The sequence below is a fragment of the Acomys russatus genome, chromosome 22, assembly GCF_903995435.1.
Source record: "Acomys russatus chromosome 22, mAcoRus1.1, whole genome shotgun sequence".
Lineage (NCBI taxonomy): Eukaryota > Metazoa > Chordata > Mammalia > Rodentia > Muridae > Acomys > Acomys russatus.
Genome location: NC_067158.1, coordinates 43,259,892 through 43,273,446, shown reverse-complemented (window position 1 = coordinate 43,273,446; position 13,555 = coordinate 43,259,892). Strand labels below are relative to the sequence as shown.

The following is a 13,555-nucleotide window of genomic DNA, read 5'->3' as shown; positions in this document are numbered from 1 at the left end:
TCATCTTATTGTTGTTTCTTCTTTACACATGACTACTTAACAAAGCAAGACCAACATCGACCAACAACCCACCCTGTTTCTCGGGGCCCTAGCATTTATATATCCTCTGAGAAGTCTCCAGAATCCAAACGTCACACAATCACAGAAACTCTCTGCAGCTGGCAAAATCACGCCTCTGCTACAGCAGGAGGCAAATCATAGTCAGCTGCTGCAAAAGCAGGCCTGGATCTTCACGCATGGGATTAAAAAGAAACCAGATTCTTACAATATTGCTGTGTTTTCTAAAGAAACCAAAGTTCTAAAATTATCACTGCACTTGCGTGTTCTACTAGGTTTAGATGTTCCCGTTATCTGACTGTTTCTGACTCTTGTCGGGGTCCGAAAGTTACCGTGTTTCCAATCTGATTCTTCCAAGTGTCCTTCTGTGTTCTCATTTCTCTTCTGACATTAATTAAATAAAGTAATGACATTGTCTTAGTTGGGGTTTCTATTGCTATGATGAAACGCCCTGACTAAAAAGCAAGTTGGGGAGGAAAGAGGTTTCTTTGATTTGCCCTTCCATATTACTGTTTAGCATCAGAGGAAGTCAGGACAGGAAATCAAACCGGCCAGAAACCCGTTGGCAGGAGCCATGGAGGGGATTTCCCCTTGCGGCTCGCTCAGCCTGCTTTCTTACAGAAGCCAGGGCCACCAGGCCAGGGATGGAACCACCCACAATGAGGTGGGCCCTCCACTAACAACCACTAATTAATAAAATGCCTTACAGGCTTGCCTACAGACCGGCCTCACTGGAAACATTTTTTAAATTTTATTTATTTATTCACATTAGATCCTGATTACAGTCCCCCCCTCTCCTCTCAGTCCCCCACTTCTCACGCCCCTCCCCCAGTTCTTCCCTTTCCTTCTCCTCAGAGAATATGCCATGGCCCACATGACACATTAAGTTACTGCAGGAGGAAGCATTTTCTTAATTGAGGTTTCCTCCTCTCAGATGACTTTAGCATGTATCAAATTGACATAAAACTATCCACACAATTGACCCCTTGTCAACTTGACACACAAACACATCATATTAAACCACAACCTTTCCTTTCTTATTCATCCCCAAATCTCACATGGGTGTGTGTATGTGTGTGTGTGTGTGTATAAATTAAAAGTCTTACAGTCTTGACAAGTTCTAATATATTAAAAGTTCAGTTCTTTAAAAATAGCAAATCTCTTTTAAAATCCAAAGTCTTTTGAAATTCAAAGTCTCTCAACTGTGAGGTCTTGTAAAACCAAAAATAAATTAAATATTTTCTTCAAGAGGGAAGAACCGGGACATAGTCACAATCTGACCAAAGCAAAACCGAACCTCAGCCATGTAAATAACTCAGTGTCCAATTATCTGGAATTTAATCATGATCTTCTGAACTCCTCAAAAAGGCTTGAGTCATTTCTCTTCCTCTGCCCTCTGCAGCACCCACAGTTTGTCTTCTAGGCTCTGGCTGGCTCCACTCCACTGATGATGCTGCCCTTGGTGGTTGATCATGGTACTGGCATCTCCAAAATACAGGGGTTTTCTGTTGCAGCTGGACTGCAGTTTCTCCAGTACCCTGTAGGGGGCTTTCTTCCTGGTGCCAAGCCTCAACTATGCAAGACACCTTTAATCCTGGACCATCAATTGCTACTGAGGCTGCACCTTCATCAGTGACCTCCCCTGGCCTCTCACAGTCCAATCCTCAGCTGCTCTCCATGACCCCTTCATGCCTTCAAAACCAGTACCTCCTGGGTGACTCTTATATTAACCAATTTTGGCTGCCAGCATGAGGTACAACCTTTGGCCGCCCCTGGAACGGCAGCTTCTGTGTGCTGACTCTGAGGAAACACTTCCCAGAAGATTTCTTCTCAACGGTGCTGGTGTCTTCTAATCATTGCTAATTTCTCAGCTCCAGCTGACCAGCACTGAACAGCCCAACACATCAAAGGTCTTACTTTAGTACTTCTGGTAGCTTGTTAACCAGAGCTGAATCTTCAGCCCTAGCTAACCAGACCACAGAATCTTAATTCAAAATAACAAATGGCCCTGACAGACTCTTTAACCTTCCCTCCGAAGCTTCACAAGCCAGGCCTCCATCTTCTGCCTTCCTCTCAGCATTCTTATCTTCCAAGCTCCCACAGAACAGAGCATTGAAAGCTCAATGGATTTTTCTCGCCTAAAGTTCCAAAGTCCTCCCACAGTCCTCCCCAAAACAACATGGTCAGTCTGTCACAGCAGCATCTCACTCCTGATACCAACTTGTCTTAGTTAGGGTTTTTACTCTTGCGAGGAAACAACATGACTAAAAGCAAGTCAGGGAGGAAAGGGCTTATTTGGCTTACACGTCTATGTTACTGTTCATCACTGGAGGAAGTTAGGGTAGGAGCTCAAACAGAGCGGAAACATGGAGGCAGGAGGAAATGTAGAAGCCGTGGAGGGGTGCTGCTTACCGACTTGCTCCTCATGGCTTGTTCAGTCTGCTTTCTTCTAAAACAAGGACCACAAACTCATGAATGGCACCACCACAATGGGCTGGGCCTTTCCCCATTGATGACTAATAAAGAAAATGCCTTATAGCCAGTTCTTATAGAGGCACTTTCTTTTCCTTTCTTCTTTTCCTTCTCTTTCTTTCTTTCTTTTGTTTTGTTTTGTTTTTTGTTTTTTTTTGTTTTTTTTTGTAGCCTTGACTGTCCTGGACTCACTTTGTAGACCAGGCTGGCCTCGAACTCATAGCCATCCACCTGCCTCTGCCTCCCAAGTGCTGATATTAAAGGCATGTGCCACCATGCCCAGCCTGGAGCATTTTCTTAATTGAGGTTCCTTCCTCCTGGATGACTTTAGCTTGTGTCAAGTTGACATAAAACTATCCAGCACAGGCATACTTCTGAAAAAATATTTTCATTCTATTCTTTGCTTCTGTATTATTAAATAGGTAAGTTAAGGTCCAGTCAAAACTTGGATAGAATTTAACCTTTAGTTTGATTCCCATTTTTATTGGAGATCCTGAAAAACATAGAGCTAATCATCAATGTGTCTTTCTTGTACCACGCAGGAAGTTAGGAGTCATTGTGTTTTCTTAGAATAGAACCAAAATACACACTGGAAAGCATAGTTTGGCAGTCAGAGGCTTAGTCTGCTGGCTTGGGTTCAAATCCTGCCTCCCCATTCTCACTTACCACAGGATTCTGGGAAGTCAGGGAAGGATGGAAATGCCCGTGCATTTCTTGCATGATCACATGATGTGTTGATCACCACCTTTAGATCTCAGAGAGCAAACTAAATAGAGCAGATAGTGGTATTCACACAAGGAAAGCCCTCTCTATGGTCATATCACGTGACCCCACGAATCTTGACAAGTTGAGGAGGATCCCCTGGGGAACCGGGGGAGTTAAAGTGGCCCATGATTATGCGTACATTTGGAGCAACAGGGACTTTTAGTTGACTCCCCTCCTACTATCAGACTTGTATCAAGACCTCAGGAACCCTTTCCCTCCCCACTCTTGGACCCACCCATTTCCTCCACACAGACCTCTTGACCCTTTAGCTAGGTCTTTTTTGCAACAAGAACTCCAAAGTCCATTTCTTTACACAGAGGACGAGCCACCTCTTCTGGAGATCTCACATTTGCTAGAAGGAAACGTGTTAGCTTCTGTCACTTGCCTCGGAGGCAAGTGGCTAGTTTCCCAGGGTCCTGTCTCCTATCTTCTTTTCATCACACTCTCACACTGTCTCAGAAGCCACAGTGTCATACCCAGGGGACCCAAGCCCATAAATTTTGACTGTTCAACACAGATAACTTGTCTTATCTGGGTGGCAGATTAGAAAAATCCCAGAGGAAAGCACTCGGGGTGACCAGATCCATCCAACCTGCCTCACAGCTCGCCCCGCCCCCCACCCCCAGCATGTACAGAGTGACGGGAACACAGCTCATACCATGATCAGTGGGGATTCCTATCCCTGATGAACTAGGAAGTTAAGGTTTGTTTGTGATCTACAAACACGAGCAAGAGGACGATGACGACGATGATGACAATGACAATGATGATGATGACGACAAAGACAACAATATGACGACGATGACGATGACGACGACGAAGACAACAATACTATCTTGCAAATACTGCTGTGCCTAGCAGGGATTAAGATTTTTTTTTTTGTTTGTTTATGTTTTTGTTTTATTTTTTTAAGGTTCGGGGTTTATTTTATTGAATGCTGGTATCTCTGTGTGATGCTTGTGAGGATTTGGAGTTTATTTTTCTCATAATCATTGCTGTTTGTCAATGTTTAGGGTCAAGGAGTTAAAAAGAACCGACGGCTTGCCTTAGAGCTCATGAAGAAAGCTGCTTCCAAGGTAACCCATGCATACTGTGGCAGGGGTGGGGGGTGAGGTGGGGCGGGGGAGCAGCTCCCAGTACACCCATGCTCTCAGAAAGCTGTGCTGCATGAGAAAATAGCCAGCTTTCTTCCACAAAGCTGAGGTGAAAGTGAGGTGGGGAGGGGTCCTCCAGCGCAGTGAATAGTCATTTTTAAGTTGTAATACACACATAATCTTGCCACAATGAGGACAGAACCATTCAAAGGCTGAAAGCACCTTCCCGCTGCCAATAGAATCCGGGCTGATTTTGTTTAAAGGCTAAAATTATAATCATGAGCTGCCCTGATAACAAACAATGGGGATCCTTGAATTGAATGAGGGGAAAGGCCATTGAATTAGGAAAGCCAAAGCCTAATTTCCTGGAACGTTAACCCCCTTCTGACCAATTCCCACTGGCTTCTTGTGCTTTGCTGAGGGGCTGCTTACAAAGGTCACCACCACCAAGGTCAGAGCTTTATGAATTATTTTGCCTTCATCACTATTTGTATTTCATTAGTATCCCCAGTCAGCTGCTATCAATAGAATCCTGAAGAATGGAGACCACAGTATTGCTTGAAAGAAGACACACACAGGAGCATGCTTGTGTGTGTACACTTATAAGTATAAATGCATGCGCACTAGTCCTCACACACTGTATACAGATACGCACATGAATAGATTCACTGAAGCCACTCTCTAGCTCTCTTTGGCCCCTGGCTAGTCCTTTGTTCTTCAGGCTTCTAAAAGTAAACATGCTAATTTTCCTCCCTTATTTCGTTTTTTTTGGGGAAGCTCAGAGCAGGGAGCTGTAGCAGGGAGCAGGAAGTTGAAGCAGGGACTACGAAGGCCTCTCTATGTAGGTGCTAACAGAGCACACGGTCCTCCTCCCTGTCGTGCGCATACCCGCTACTGACCTAACACAGGGAAACAGAAAGGCAGCTCAGTGGTGGTCACTGAGTATATGTGTCCAGAGCATCCTCAAGTGGGGCTGTGTGAGGGTTGTCAGGGTAGATGTGAAATTTGCATCTCTTTAGCCTCCCCCCTGCAAGGGGTGAATTCCCATTCAGCCTGCTTTATTTCATATTACAAAGCAGTTTCCTAGAGTCTCTGTGTCCTCAATGGCTCTGTGGTTCTCAGGCTCTCATTCAGCAAGGACTCATTAAGGGCTGTGAGTGACTTTACAGAGAACGTGAGGGAAGGTTGCCTATAACTAGGTTATTGGAATTAGAAGGCACAGAGAGGGCAGATCTGTTGCTCCAGCTAAGTGGATGTCTAGGATGAGAGCTGAGTACTAAGCAATATGACAGGATTTCTTCTTCTGGGCTGCTGAACTGAACTTGGTGCAATTCCCAGAGAAGCCCTCGCTTTCAGCTCGTGACAGGTCCATCTGAACCAGGCTGTGTCCACTCCAAGTAAGCAATGGAAAAGCATTTAGGTGCCCCTTGACCATGGGCATGTCCTAAAAAAAAGCCTGTCACCATTTTATAGGCTGCCTTGGTCTATTACTTCTTTAGACAGAGTCTGCAGTACTTGCAGGGAGATTACCTTGTCTCAGGCTCAAAAGAAGCTTCTGTGGATGCTATGATGCTGACTATGCTAAAGTGGTCCTCTTAGTCTGGGTATGTTGGAGGCCTGCAGGTGTGACTCTCCACCTTAAGGGTACATGGTTTTGTTTTGCACCTGTATTCAGAGTGGAGTTTTCATTCGTTTCATTCATGCCACTTGCTTAAGTGTCTATCCTGTGCTGGGGATCGAAAACCAAGATGCCAGTCCCTCCCTGATGAAAGGGGAGGCTAAAATGATATGCTTCCACAATGACACTCTGTCCTTACAAGTCCACAGACAGAAGGGCATTGTTGGTCCTCCCCCACCCCCCCCCCCCGTTGCATGCACATAGGTGTGTTCTGGCAGGGCAAAAGGCTCTTTTGGGATTATTCTTGCCCTGAGAGACATGGTCTGAGCACCTATGAGAGTAGGGCAGAGTTCCCGATGGAACGCACTCAGTAAGAACAAGGATACTAGAAGACACTAGACGTAAACAGGCCCCTCCCTGGAGCTGACATTGCCAGCTCAGTTTTGAGACGTTCCCTCTCCATCCTTCCCTGTTGCTATGGGCCCTATCACAGCCTGGATCCCATCAGAACCTGGGACACCAACTCATCTCAAAGCACTGGAGCTGTGCAAGTAGACTGTCACAGCAGCTGCTCTCGGAGGCTTATTGGTGTTTAGGGCAGAGGAGTCAACAGATGGGCAGGCGGGTCACCTAGAAACCATCCCTGCCAGGGTGAGATTCAAGCTCAAATGTCCTCTGCAGCCCGGTTCTCATGAAACTGAAGGGCTGGGGAAATGCCCTTCATGAGGAGAGGCATTTGCAGGGGTGTTACATAAGAGCCCATAGGCATTGAGTGATGATTTGGGGACCAGCGTCACTATTGAGTTGGAAGGCAGAATACCCAGTAGCAGCCGGGCAGAATCCACCTGGGAAGTCTCTTAGGCAGGCTCGCACTGTCTAGCAGTTAGCTTTTCTTTAGTGCCATCTGCCCCTCGAAAAAGAGAAAGGGAAGACTCTGGAAAAATGCTGCCACAGCAACTGCTTCCAGATGTCTTTAGAATTCATTAAAATAAATAATAATAACAATTTCCCTCTTGTTCTAAAATGCAGGGCTTGCATCAGGCTGTCAACGGCCTCGGATGGTATTACCACAAATTCAGGAAAAATTACGCCAAAGCAGCAAAGTACTGGTTAAAAGCAGAAGAAATGGGGAACCCAGATGCCTCTTACAACCTTGGGGTCCTGTATTTGGATGGAATTTTCCCAGGAGTCCCTGGAAGGAATCTGGTGAGTGAAGGGACCTGAGGCAGCTCTACACCCAAATGCTTGTGGGAGGCATGCTGAGTGACCAGCCAGGACTAGGCACTGTGGGGTGAGAGGGATGTAGGAATAAATACTACCTGAGATGACATGTGTGCTGGCCCTCAGGGGTCTCTGGGTCTAGTGAGGAAGGCATGATGGCTGGCCTTGAAGAAAAGATGCCTTTAGCCACAGTGGGAGGTGATCTAATCACTGTCAGGGAGCAGAAGCAAGGAAGGCTAGAGCAGCTACAAAGTCTTTGTGGAGGAGGAAGGGTTGAGTAGAGGACATGATGGAAATGGTCCACCATGGGAGATGGAGAGACAGTTGCGGAGAATGTCCTTCTAAGGAGCAGAAAGGGACAAGTGCTGATAGAGTTGCCGGGGGGGGGGGGTCAGAGGGGGGTGCCACCAAAGTAACAAAGCCAAGAGAGGAAGCTATGTTTGGTGTTTACTGGGCTCTTCTCCAAGTGTCAAGTACTTTAGGGGTACAGATGCCTGCATCCTAGCCTCTGAAGCATCAGCTCTGACTGTGTCCATCTTGTAGACTAGGCTGCCAGATCTCAGAGTCACTAGAGCCATATAGTTAGTTTGAACTGGGACCTGGTCCCTGGTATCTTGTGGGAACCTTCTCTTTTCATGGTCACAGTGCTGATGGGAATCAGAACCCAGAACTGTGACACGTAGCCCCCCTCTGCTGGGCACACTTAAAGGCTCTGAGGACACAGCCCTGAGCACAACAGACCCTGCCCTGATGAGAGGGACAAAGAGGCTGTGACTAAAGGAGATTGAGGGATGCTGTTTTAGAAGAGGGATTATGAAAGCCTTCTCTGGTTAGATGACATTGTAAAGGCTTCTAAAGGGATCTTATGGATATATAAGAGAACACTCCAGAAATGGCAAAGGTTAGGGTAGGTTAAGATTCCTCCCGCCCCTAGAAGGATGCAGGCTTAGCATGCTAGAGGACCAGCAGGAAGGCTAAGAGAGGGAGAGACTAGGAAGAACTGGGAGATGAGGTCAAGACAGTCCCTGACCTGGCCTTGGTGAGACTTTTGTGCTGAGGGAGATAGGAAATCACCAATAATAGTCTTGAAGTAGGGGCCTACTTGAGTGATGGGGGATATGCTTTCAAATGAGCCCTCCTGGGTCCTTAGTAATTCTAACTAAGGAGGAGACAAGGACAGAACAGGAGATTGAGCCTGCATCTACATTTAGAAGCCAGGACTGTACGTGATTGGCTACCAAAGATATGTCAAAGGTCAGTCGAGGAAATGGGATTTGCTGATGGGTTGGGTTGGAGATATGAGAATGGGGAGGAGTCAGTGATGACATTTACTGAGATTAAGAATGGAGGTGGTGGATGTTGGGATGGACAATATATGTCCACCCTAGCTTTGGCGAGGAGCATCAGGGTGGACTGGGAGGTGCTCTTGGTGAGCCAGCAGTCTAACCTTCGGAACCCATCTTCTCGTGTAGCCCTCACTGTACTTTCCGCTAGGAAGTTCCAGGAGCCACTTCTGTTTATTAAAAAAAAAAAAATTAAGACAAGTTCTCTGGCCGACCAGGCTGAGTTGAAACTTACTATTCAAGACGAGCCTTGAATTCCTGATCCTCCTTCCTCTGCCCCTCAAGGGCTGGGGTTACAAGTGTCTACCACCATGGTTGCCTTCAGAATCTGCATTTAACAGTTGAAAACAAACAGCAAAAGAGGTTTAGAGAGAAGAAGGCCACACAGATGTCGGAGAGGATGCTGGAATTCGATCCCAGGCCCTTCCTGCCTGTAAAGCCCATGCTTCTGAAAGTTCACTGCCCTCTGAAAAGTAACGGTGATCGGTGGGAGTAGGTACACACACACACACACACACACACACACACACACACACACACCAAGTGTTTGTTTTCTTTTTTCTCTCCACCTCTCTCTGACTGCACTAAAGCTGGTATTTTTATGCATTGCAAATGTCTGGTAGCCCTCCCACACATCTGTGAGCATGGATTTATTCCCCATCACATTCTAATTCTCACTTTGCCACTAGAAGCAGGGGTTTCTGTGCATGAGCGTAAAGAAAGGTATTAAGTGAGGTTAGGAAAGCAAATGCTTGAGTTGTCACCCGGTGTGACTCCTGTCACATCCTCCATCAAGCGTGCATGGGTTTTGTGAGGGCCCAATGAGGCGGCAACATGCTCCTGGTTACATGGTGGTGTCTTCTTTATTGGGTAAACTTAATCAACAGGATAGCCCTTGGAGAGGTCATGCATCCCAGACCTTTGGGATGAACTGGTTTTTGTTTTGGTTTTGTTTTTGTTTTTGTTTTTTTTTTTGAGCTATTTCTTGACCTGGTTTGCTTAAAAGTATCAGAAGTGTCAGCCTGTGATAACGTTGGGCTTAAGGTACCTCCCTAACCTGGCTCCGCTCTGCGGTGTAGCCAGGAGGACTCTGCACTAATGGGAGGGTCGTCTCTCTTTACAGACACTAGCTGGCGAATACTTCCACAAGGCAGCGCAAGGGGGACACATCGAAGGGACATTGTGGTGTTCTCTTTACTATATCACGGGCAACCTGGAGACCTTCCCTAGAGATCCGGAGAAAGCTGTTGTGTAAGAAGCCGTCAAATGTTGCCTGCCATTGAGGTCTCGTCCTCTCTTCACCTTGCATGACAAAAGGGATGCCTTTCTTTCCCCTTTTGCCTCCCACTCTCCCTCCATTCTTTCTTCCCTCCTATCCTCTCTCATTTCATTCCTCTTCTCACTTCCCTCCGCCTTTCTGTTTATTCTTTTATCTCTCTTTGCACTTTTAAAAATTCAGTGTTTATCATTTATATACTCATGTAGTTTTAAAAGGAAAAAAAAAAAAAAGCCGGGTGGTGGTGGCACACACCTTCGTCCTAGCACTTGGGAGGCAGAGGCAGGCAGATCGCTGTGAGTTTGAGGCTAGCCTGGTCTACAAAATGAGTCCAGGATAGCCAAGGCTATACAGAGAAGCACTGTCTCGAAAAACCAAACCAAACCAAACCAACCAAAAACAAACAAACAAACAAAAATAAAAACTGGGGGCTGGAGAGATGGTTCAGAGGTTAAGAGCACCTGCTGCCCTTGCAGAAGACCGGGTATAGTGTTCTGCCTGCATGTACACATTCAGGCCAGAAGAGGGCACCAGATCTCATTATAGATGGCTGTGAACCACCATGTGGCTGCTGGGAATTGAACTCAGGACCTTTGGAAGAGCAGCCAGTGCTCTTAACCTCTGAGCCATCTCTCCAGCCCGAGAAGGAGTCACATTTTAAAAGGGGGTTTATTTAATTTTATTTCATGTGTATGCATGCTTTGCCTGCATGTATATCCATGCATTATATGAATGCAGTTCCCACAGTGGTCAATAGAGGGCATCAGATCCCCTTGAACTTGAGTTATAAACAGTTGTGAGCCCTGAGTGGGCACAGAACCAGGGTCTTCTGTAAGATCAGCAAGTGCTCTTAACCACTGACCCATCTTTCCAGACACCAAGGAGGCACATTTTAGAAGCCTAGCCTACCTGAAATGCTTTTCAAAATCTGGCCCGCTGTGGCTCATGGATGAGATGGGGTTTAGTGCCTGCTCTGCAGGGCTCTGCAAGCATTGTGCATTATAATAGGTTGCAAATCAAACAAAGAGAAACCAACTGTGACCTACAAAGTTAAGGTATCACCGTTTACAGAAAAAGGAAAACATGATTGACTCTGCCCTTGGCTACATCTCACCTGTAGCCTGGCTCTCTAAAAGGATGTTTTTCTAAAGACTTTGGGGGGATCAAATCCTTTCTGACCTTACCTTAGTAATAACACTTAGGCTAATGTGAAGTCTTTTTCATTGTTATGTACGGTATTTGGGGTGAACATTCGCACTGTGTAGATCTTCTTAGTACTCTTTTGTCTTTGATGATCAGAAAGCATAGTCTTAGTGACCTCCGTCCTTGGGAACTTGCTGAAGCATGCTTGGTGAGCAGCGTGTGACAGTTCTGTTAGATGCTTTATGCTGTCTTTTAAAAAGGCTCTTCTAAGCTCATTGGGCACAGTGTCTGCACACACCGCTACCTCAGGTTTGTTAATTACATTGTTCAGGCCTTCTGGCTTTGCTTGCTTTGCTTGTTAAGCCATTTACCGAAGGAAATGTGTCAGAACTCTCTCTGTATATAGACTTACCTTGCTTCCTTATAGTTATGTCAATTTTGTACTGTATATCTTGAATTTATGTATTAGGATCATATAGATTTATTTTGCTTTTCGAGTGGACTCTTATCATTTTACGATGCTCTTTTTATCTCTGCTGGTGGGCACTGCCTTAGTCTCCATTTGCTTGAACTCTTTCTCCGTCCTTTAATGTATCACTTTTTTCTTTAATGTATAGCTCTTATAAGCATCATAAATTGAGTTTTATATAGGAATGATCCTCTCTGATAGCTTTAGTTTTTAATTGGCATGTTTAGCCCATTGACATTCAAAGCAATTGTAGATATATTTGGTTTTAGGGCTGGAGAGATGGCTCAGTGGTTAAGAGGACTTATTGGTCTTGTAGAGGCCACCTATAGGGATTCACAGACATCTGTAACTCCAGTTTTAGGGAATCCAGTGCCTTTTCTTGACCTTCAGAGAGCACCAGGCATGCATACATGTACATATCTATGTGCAGGCAAACACTCATACACATGGAATAAAATAAATAAATCTTTTAAATAGTTTGTTATTTCCTGTTTAACTTATTTGGTTTCATTTCCCATCTTTTGTCTCATCTTTTTTTTTTAAACCTTCTTTTGTATAAAACAGTTGTCTTATAAGTTACTCTATTTTCCCCTTCTATTAACTTGTACCTATTCATTTTTATACTTTTTATTTGGTTTGGTTTGGGTTTTTTGTTCGTTCGTTTGGTTGTTGGTTTTTGTTTTGTTTTGTTTTGTTTTTGAGATAGGTTTCTCTATGTAGTTCTGGCTGTCCTGGAGCTCGCTATATGGACCAAGCTGGCATCAAACTCACAAAATGTCTCCTGCTTCTGCCTCTCAAGTGCTAGGATTAAAGGCATGCCCCAGCACACTTGGCAAAATTTTATATATTATTTTTTTAGTGGTTTAGGTCTACAGAGTACAACACAGTAAGTAATTCGTTGTTAATAAACCCCTCTAGGGGGCCTGGCATGGTGACGCATGCCTTTAATCCCAGCACTCGGGAAGCAGAGGCAGGCAGATCTCTGTGAATTTGAGGCCAGCCTGGTCTACAAAGTGAGTCTAGGACAGCCAAGGCTACACAGAGAAACCCTGTCTTGAAAATCAAAAAGACAAAACAACAACAACAACAAACCCTCTAGGATACATTAGGGAACAGATGAAAAATAAACTTTAAGCACCCTATCACATATCAGTAAATGTATTTATTTGTTTATTTTTGTTGGTAACAGCGATTGAACCTAGGGCCTGACACATACTAAGGCACTGTTGTACCTCCGAGCTATACTGATATAGCTCTAGTGATTTTATTTTAATAGGAACAGTTATAGAACCCTTGCGGAGGTGTCTCTCTATATCAGTAGACTGTTACATTATGTGTGTTGCATGTTCTTTGTTTCCATAGCAGATTGCTACTCGGCATTCGTAATATGAGGACACTGAACAAGAGCTCTCAAAACGCATTCTCTCTACCTTCTTAATATTCTGTTCTGCTTTGTTGCTTTATAAAAATTCAAACAAGAAAATATTCCCCGAGTGGGATTTACGGAGCTCATAGGAGGAAAGGTGATTATTTAATCTGCTGCCGTCTGCATCGTTTCTGTCCCCTTTCCTTTCTTTTTCAGGTGGGCAAAGCACGTGGCTGAGAAAAACGGATACCTGGGACACGTCATTCGCAAGGGCCTCAACGCCTACCTGGAGGGTTTGTGGTAAGCTCGGGACCCACGTCAGAGTAAACTTCCTCGGCCCTTCATGTTCAACCTGTCAACATAATCTTAGAGAGAACAAATCTTAAAATGCAACCCAAAAAGCAATTTGCAGGGAGATCACAGTCTCCCAGTAATGATATTCAGAGTCACACAGGCTGATTGGCCGTTGATTGGAAAACATTGCATTTCCATGTTTAATTATACACAAAAATTAGTTCTCTAGGGGGGGAGTGTCCACATTCATCAAGTTGAGACACACACACACACACACACACACACACACACTGACTTCTTTTTCCTCCAAACCTGTTTTGCTTGGCTGTAGATTTAGAAACTACACAGGCAGTCCCTGGTAAGATCCTCTTTACCCTGCCAGTGACTCGCAGCCTAGCACGTCCGCTGTGTAAGGTCAAGACTCTGCCCTTCTCCAT

General features: G+C 45.1%; 1 protein-coding gene across 1 annotated transcript in view; it reads left to right on the top strand.

Annotated features, from left to right (window-relative positions):
* Sel1l3 (SEL1L family member 3) overlaps positions 1-13,555 on the top strand; it is a 115,676-nt gene that overhangs the window by 77,034 nt on the left and 25,087 nt on the right. The window contains exons 14-17 of the mRNA XM_051164724.1: positions 4,308-4,370; positions 7,036-7,212; positions 9,694-9,821; positions 13,041-13,124. Coding sequence (XP_051020681.1) covers positions 4,308-4,370; positions 7,036-7,212; positions 9,694-9,821; positions 13,041-13,124 — 452 coding nt within the window. The remainder of the gene's footprint in view (positions 1-4,307; positions 4,371-7,035; positions 7,213-9,693; positions 9,822-13,040; positions 13,125-13,555) is intronic.